The sequence below is a fragment of the Octodon degus genome, unplaced genomic scaffold, assembly GCF_000260255.1.
Source record: "Octodon degus isolate 3935 unplaced genomic scaffold, OctDeg1.0 scaffold00163, whole genome shotgun sequence".
NCBI lineage: Eukaryota > Metazoa > Chordata > Mammalia > Rodentia > Octodontidae > Octodon > Octodon degus.
In genome coordinates this window covers 5,865,216-5,873,187 of record NW_004524739.1, presented here as the reverse complement: position 1 = coordinate 5,873,187, position 7,972 = coordinate 5,865,216, and the positions used below count along the sequence as shown (strand labels likewise).

At 44.9% G+C, this 7,972-nt stretch overlaps 1 protein-coding gene across 1 annotated transcript in view; it reads right to left on the bottom strand.

Annotated features, from left to right (window-relative positions):
* Nucleotides 1–4,209, bottom strand: part of Txlna (taxilin alpha) — a 17,721-nt gene extending 13,512 nt beyond the window's left edge. The window contains exons 1-4 of the mRNA XM_023703008.1: nt 4,117–4,209; nt 3,418–3,790; nt 2,475–2,813; nt 1,060–1,151 (exon numbers count right to left, since the gene is read on the bottom strand). Of these exons, the coding sequence (XP_023558776.1) occupies nt 1,060–1,151; nt 2,475–2,813; nt 3,418–3,583 (597 nt within the window). The 5' untranslated portion in view covers nt 3,584–3,790; nt 4,117–4,209. The remainder of the gene's footprint in view (nt 1–1,059; nt 1,152–2,474; nt 2,814–3,417; nt 3,791–4,116) is intronic.
* Nucleotides 4,210–7,972: the final 3,763 nt, after the last annotated feature.

The following is a 7,972-nucleotide window of genomic DNA, read 5'->3' as shown; positions in this document are numbered from 1 at the left end:
ATGTACCTCAGCAGTAGAGCACTTAGCAAACAAATAAATAAATAAATAAATTAAAAAAAAAAAAAGCTCTTCAGGGTCCAGGGAGATGGCTCAGTAGAATAAGCGCTTGCCTGGCAAGCACAGGGTCCTGAGTGAATCAAGCTCTAGAGCTAAAATTCCACTTTACTTATAGGAACTAAGGAAGTAAATGAATAATCAACAAAGTTAGAGGTGGGACATCATACAGAACAATGTGGTTTGCATGAAGTCAAGGTCATGAGGGAAAAGAAGGTCATGAAATGAAGAAATGCTCTGAAGTAAAATGAAAATGAATACTGTTAATTTCAAATGTGACAACAGCACCACACCTCTATACTTCAGGAAGATGCACAGAGAAGCATGTAAGACCAAGATCACACAGTATTTGGGACTCAGGCCAGGAGCTATAGCTCTATCACCTGGGAGTCATTCTTTGAAAAACTTCTTCCACGGACAGTTAAGTTTGCCCTCTTAATGTCAGTCCTGAAATAGATGACTAAAAAATGACTCCCCATCCAACAGATGGGGGAAAGGTTCAAAGAAAGGCTGCTGAGGAAGGGAATGACGCACGGAAAGCACTAAGATGTGTTGTGTAGATGTACCAATTACCTACAATCAAGTGTACTGCAAATGTGAACTAAAAAACAAGACAAAAAAAAACAAAGAGGGGCTGGGGAGATGGCTCAGTGGAATAAGTGCTTCCCTGACAAGCCCAAGGGCCTGAATTCAATCCCCAGTTCCAAAAAAACCCCCCAAAAACAAAAAACAACAAAGAAATGAAAATATGGGAGGGGGATCTAGAGACAGGGAAGGGAGGGAAAGCGCAGTAAAAACAACTGATATGTTAAGTACATGAACCTACTCCCTAAAGTGAATGCAAACATTATATACTACACATGTACACACAATAATGCAATAAAATTTTTAAAAGGTCGAACAGGAATTAGGCCAGCCACCTCCCTCTGCATCCCCACCCCCATATCAAGTGGCCTGATGACTTTCCAAAGGCAGGGAGGGCAGCAGCAGAAGGGGCAAACTGACCAGTTCAGCATACTTCTTGCACAGTGCTGCCAGTTTCTCCTCTGGGGTACTCAGCGTGTTCAGTGTCTGCATCAGCAATGTGATTTCCTTCCCTGTAAAGCACAGGGAACAAAGGCATGCATTCTTTCCTTAGATGGAGGGTCTATCTTATAAGCACTGAGGCAGCCTGCTGTTTTTTTTTTTGTTTTTTTTTTTTTTGAGACAGGGTAGCTCAGGCTGGCCTTGAACTTGTGACCATCTTTCTGCCTCAACCTTTTGAGTGCCGAGATTATAGTACAGGTGGGTACCATCATGCCTAGCTGGCCCTCTCTTATCATACTTTATATTTTCCTTGTTGATCTGGCTGCCTTCCCTGCTAGGCTAGTTGTTTTATGACGGCTGGGACCAACTCAAACCAGTTCTGTTTTAATGTTCCCAAAGCACATGCTATTTCATTAAATGTTTACCAAATGAGTGATGAAATCCTTGTGTAATGTCCTTGGTGGGTACCACTGGTAGGAGGAAAAATTGCCTGCTTTACTAGGCAATTTTTAAATTAGAACCAGTAGGGGTGGGGACATAGCTTAGCAGCACAGTGCAAGGTCCTGAGATCTAGTCCTAGTAGCACCTCCCCCCAAGCAAATAAATTAAAACCAGTAAGGGGTAGGGGACAACCTTTTAATTTATTTACTGTCACCTCACTTAGGTTCTTTTTTTTTTTTGGCGGAACCGGAGATTGAACTCAGACCCTTGCGCTTGTCAGGGAAGCGCTTATTCTACTGAGCCATCTCCCCAGCCCTTCATCTACGTTCTAAAGATAGACAAATAAATAGATATAGATATATTTTGCCTGTCACTTTTTCTTTTAAGGATCCTTCCATCCGCTTACCCCAAGGATGTCTATGTCTATTTTTGCTGTTACCATTTTACTTGTCAACTATTCAACAAGTCAGTTGAGAACATGGAACTACCCAGGTGACAGTCAACCTTCTAGGTAAAGCAGGTCCTCTCTTTATCCTTATGAAGTCTCCACCACAGCCTGGCTTATGTAGGTGTTTGAGTTTCAATTATGGTTTAGTTCAATTCTCTTAGTGTAGACAACTGAGAACTAAGACCCAGGTTGGACAAGGACATGTTCAACAGCACACAATAGGTTAGAAGTGGTGCTCAGTGGCCCAGGGTTTACCTAGATTTCCTGCTCTCCATTTTCTCAGAGGGGAGGTTGGATTTCAGCCCCCATGGGCTCAAAAAGTCAGCACACCTGACACAGTACACTCCAGTGCTGTGATCCTGCATTTCTGGCTTTGATGAAACTAGGGAGATCTGCTGTACTTCAAGTAGTTTCGTCTGAATCCTGGCAGAACAGTCTAGCCCATGAAATGACAGGTCCCAACTCCCTCCCTTCACCAGCCATATAAGTAACTTCCCCCTCTCACCCAGACCCTTGGCTTTCTTCTTCTCCTGTGGCCTTCGGTGGTCACGATCTCCGACCTCATCACTCGCCCGGATCTCTTCTGTGCCTGGCTCCCCCTTGGAAGTCACCTTCTCACCATTAACTACTGGAGTTCCTGGCTCAGGCTCCCCATTCCTTGCAGCATAGGTCCGGGACTTCTCTGCATCTTCAGGTTCAGTGGGCTCGCCCTGTGCTCCATCCTCACCTGAGCCACCCTGGTTGTTGTCCACACAGTACGTACTTAGTATGTCTTCCAACTGGCGGCTCAGCTCCTCAGAGACATCACGGAGGGCTCCAGACGGAGATGTTTTGGCTTGAGCTCCTACAGCAAGAAATGATGAGAAATAGAGTACAATTAGAAATAAAATAATTATACCACCGGTTGAGATGTTTGCAGGCCAGCCAAACTCACCAGTCTGGGTTAATTAACTTATTTAGGCCTCTGTTTACTTATAAAATGACACAACAGCTTCTTACTATTGCCCAAACATGTTTGGTAGGGGTATAAATAAATCAAATATGTAAATCCTATTAGCTTTAGTTATATAGGGCTGGCATGCAGCAGCTCAACTTCTAGTCTGTATCTTTCTCCACAAAAGCTATTTTTTGCTGTTCAAATAGAACAGTATTGCCTCTACTATGAAGGGCCACTGCCTACCGTAACTCAGATGTTTCTGATGGGACAGGGCTTTTTTGTGGGGAGTCTCCTTTGACTGTGTCATCTGACTTGATCCTGTCAGGGCCTGCTCCAAGTAGCTTCTAGGGCTGAGTGGGAAGCCCTGCCACTTCCCCTTGCTGGGCACTATCTGCTCTCATTCATTTCCTTTTTCCTGGGTAAACAGTGGCCTCGGCCTCTTGCTCCAGAAGTGAAGCCAGCACCACAAACTCCTCCCCCTGCCCGCTGGAAAAGCAGAGCTGGCACACACCCTCCGTCTTCCCAGGAGCCTGGCTGGTGGAACCTTCAGCTTCTGTAGCAGGAGGCAACTGGCTGGGCCTCCCATGGAGTCCCTCTGGTCCTGTTTCCGGCAGCCCCGGGGTATTTTTGGGGTGGGATTGTTTGGCAGCCCCATTCTTTTTGTCTTGGTTCTTCATTGTGATATGCAGTGCTAGGTTTGGAGTAGATCCTTAAGAACGTGTACAGTTGCTATTTTCCAGACTTCAAATTTCTTCACAGCCTGGATCCGAAATCCCAACACCAGGAACACAAAGCTTCTTAAAACAAACGGGCTGGCCTTCACTCAGTCTCTGGGTGATCAGGGGGACCCTGGCGCGCCTTAGCAGGCTTTCGGGGCACTGCTCCTGGAGAGAGTAGAAAAAGGCCTCTTTTCTTCCAGAGCCACTTCTCGGCACTACACGGCCCCTCACGGCAGGCGCAGCGCGGGATTGGCTCCCGGCGGCTGACTGACGTGGAGGGACGCTCGAGTCCCGACCCTTCCCCGCCCCCCCGCCCCACGTGGGCCCATGCGCGCGCGCAGCCACCCACACCCCGCGCGCCTTCTAGCCTCTTGGCACGCCCGCGCATGCGCAATGCTCCGGCCCCGCCACGGCCCACTCGCTGAACCGGCATGATGCCCCTCCTTTGACAGATGTGTCCTAGTCCACACACTCAGAGCGTCTCGTCTCACCCGCGCGCTTCTCGCATCCCAACGCCGTCCTCCGACGGCGTCCACCTTCTGGCTTTGTACCGGAAACCCCTGGAACCGCTGCCGGCTGGGCCGCTTGCTCCCGCTGCCGCCAATCAGCGGCCGGGGCTGGCGCGGAGCTTGCTGGGAAAGATGGCGCGAAGGTGGCTTTTGAAGCGGGGGAGGGAAAGGACTACTATCCCTACATGCATCGGGGCCGTCCACAACTCCCAAGATGCAATAGAAAAGGTTTCCTCCTAGGAACGAGATATCCTGCAACTCCAGAAGAACTAGTACTTCTGCAGGGATACTTGCGTCAGTTTCACGAGTATAGAGAAGCTAGGATTCGACCCTCAAACCCTTGTGCCTGTCTTTTCCTGTGCAACTCGGTCAACCCTTCCTTGCTATGAACATCTAGGAACTCTGAGGACTGAAGGAAGAATGGAGTCTTGGGCTGCGAATCAGGAGAGCTGTATAGTATTCCAATTGAGTACTGTAGTCCTAACTGAATCACTAATTTGTTGTGTGATGGAGCATTCATTTTTTTCCACTTCCTTATTCCACTGGAGATTTCATAATAGTTACTTGCACACTTGCTGTGTGCTTTCTTGGTATCTGCCTGTCGCCTTAACCACTGGGCTTTAGGGAAGAGAGCATTAAGGGAAAGACTTGATAACTTGTCCAAAGTCGCATCAACGCTGAGTGGTTAAACCAGGTTGTCAAATCGGGACATGTCACACTAGCACATATCGTACTTGCTAACCTGCCTTTTACCCAGAAAAAATAGCAGCCATGGTAGTCATTCTTTGAGGCACAGGTCCAGCTAACTTGTGAAAATGCATTTTTTTTTCCTGCTATACCGGAGATTGAACTCAGGACCTTGTGCTTGCCAGGCAAGCACTTACTCTACTGAGCTATCTCCCTGGCCATATATTATTGTTGTTATTTTGCCTTCTCAATCACCAGTTGGCAGTCCGTTCCTCAGGGTTTCTTGGAGGGGAAGCTTGCCCTCAGGCGGATTCTTAAGCCATTATTTGGCCCACTCTATACAAACACCCAGTTGCATATGGGCTAAAGTTGAAAAAAGGAACAAATGTATCTACAATTCTTCATTCTTGTTGCATATAGATAATACTAGAATAAACCTCAACGATATTGCACCTAGGTTTTGAACTTAAAAGTTTTGGCTTTTCTCTTCCCAGGCAATCTTTCCCATTACCTTTGCTTTCCACCCTACCAATAAACTTTCACCATTTCCAAAGTATCTCAGGTTTATGTGGATGTTGTTTTTCCTTCCAAAATGCTTTTGAGGCAGAAGTAAAAAATTTCAATATGGTTAGATTTCTAAATTTCTGTGTAAAAATGCATAATTGTTTATTCCTATTTTTATTTTTTTTAATTTTTTTCTTCATTCTCTAGGGACTTAAAGTTTAACATATCAATACTTGATGGAAAATACCTGTTCCATGTTATGTCTAAGGTGTTTGATATTCAGACAGTGAGGTATTATTACCCTACAACTGCCTATGTTGTAGGGTAATAATAATAAGCTTCTCTTCTGGAGGGTTCACAACCTAAGTTTACAGACCAAAAATTAGAGAAAAAGAAGGGCTGTAAGGACAGCCAACATTTTGGCCCTAGCGTTTCAAGGTCAGTGAAGACTCAGGACATAGGAGACCTTAACATCCTGTAACTCAGTTGTGTCCCAAATTTTCTGATCAAGGAGATTATGCGGCCACAGAGGAAAATGATGGATGATGTAGAGTGTGCCTAAGGAGAGTGACATGGAGAGAAAACATTCTCTCAGTCTTTCACAGAGAGCAAATTGGTCAAGCAATGGCCTTGACTCATCCATATGGCTGACACTGACAGAGGATCTACAAACTGCAGCACAGGGTTTCAGGATAAATCCTGAGGGCATTTGAGTGACCTTATCAGATACAAAAGTTACATTTCTTGTTATATAGGTCTTGCTTTATCTTGGTTTTAACCATCCAGAAGAAAAGTATAAACACAAGGCATAAAAAGGAAAGCCATATTAATATGCTGAGCTGTAAAAGACTGAAGTCAACAACTTCTGACATTGCCAGTCCTATGGAAAACCCACTACTATTATGGACTACTGCACTATATTGGAATATTTTGCTGAACTCACACACCTACAATATTTAAATGACAATGGAATACCCTTCTCTGACACAACTAAACAAAAAAAGGAGAATGACCATTTTGTATCTGAATACTCAAAATAGGATAGATATACAGCTACTTTCTCTTAATTCAATGAATAGAAAGATTTGTTTTAATAGTGTTTGTGGACAGGATATCATGTCTGCATCTTGTACAATGAATAACCACTAAGACAATATGCAATGTATTAATTATTGAAACTGTCCTACGAAACGGGTTTGAAACGGTCTCATTGCTATTTGTTTCTCAATAAAATTATTTTTTATTTTTTATTTATTTATTTATTTATTTATTTATTTTTTTGGCGGAACCGGGGATTGAACTCAGGCCCTTGCTCTTGCCAGGGAAGTGCTTATTTCACTGAGCCATCTCCCCGGCCCCAATAAAATTATTTAAAAAAAAAATAAAAAATTTCAAAGCTCACTTCAGAGTGTAATGGGAGTTCAGCATCAGCCTGGGTTGTGTGATGGTCTATGTCGTGCCAGTCCGGGCTCCCTAGGCACAGCTGCCAGTTTCCTAGCTCTGGCTCATATCTAGTTACCTACTTACTCTATCAAGAGCCTTGCCAGTGTCTGCAACCTGGGCTAGCTTCTTAGATCTGGAAAGTATAGCATTAGCAATAAGATGCTAAAATTAGGGCTGGAGAGATGGCTCAGTGGTCTAAAGCACCTACTTGAAACAAGCTTGGCAAAGCACAAGGACCGCGGTTCAATCCTCCAGCACCACATGCCAGCCAGCCCCGCCCCCTGGTTACCGCCCCCTGGTGGGCTGAGCTGGCCACACACACACACAATAAATAAATGTAATAAATACAAAAAAAAAAAAAAGATGCTAAAATTACTATTTGCTTACAAGTCAGTGATCTTCGCAAGAATCCTTGGCTAACTCTAAGTCTCTGTCTAGTCTTAGAGACTTAGCATCACATGAGGTGGGGAGGAAAAAATTGTTGTGTTAATTGGAACATGTTTAGAGCTAAAATGTTATGTTTTCCCTAAAGACTCAGTTAAAGAGACTTCATTGCAGTGTTTTGTCCAGTCCTTAAGAGGCACCAAGATGAATTCTTACCAGATAACCTTGAGAAGCAATCTGGTATAAAAAGAGGATGCAGGGACCAATGGGATAACTCAGTGGACTGAAGTGCTTGCTTAGGCAAGCACAGGTACCACGGTTTGATCATGGGCACCCTTGATGAGCCAGCCTTGCCCGCAGGACAGGCTGAGTCAGCCATCAAGTCAGGGCATGTTGGTGCGCACCTGTAATCCAAGCCCTAGGGAGGCTGAAAACAGGAGGATCACTATGAGTCCAAGCTGTGTAGTGAGACCCTGTAACAACCAAATACATTAAAAAAAAAAAAAAAGATGCGATTGAGGCTCATAAAGACTTGTGGGGGCTGGTGAGATGGCTCAGTGATCTACAGCACCTACTTGGAACAAGCTTGGCAAAGCGCAGGGACCGCGGTTCGATCCCCAGCACCACATGCCAGCCAGCCCCGCCCCCAGGTGGGCTGAGCTGGCCAGAAACACACACACACACACACACACACACACACACACACACAAATAAATAAATGTTAAAAAAAAAGACTTGGAATCTAGTTCTCTTCAAATCAGGGCTATGATTACATCCAGAAAGACATATTGAAAGGCTCTTGAAAAGGCAATATATAAAT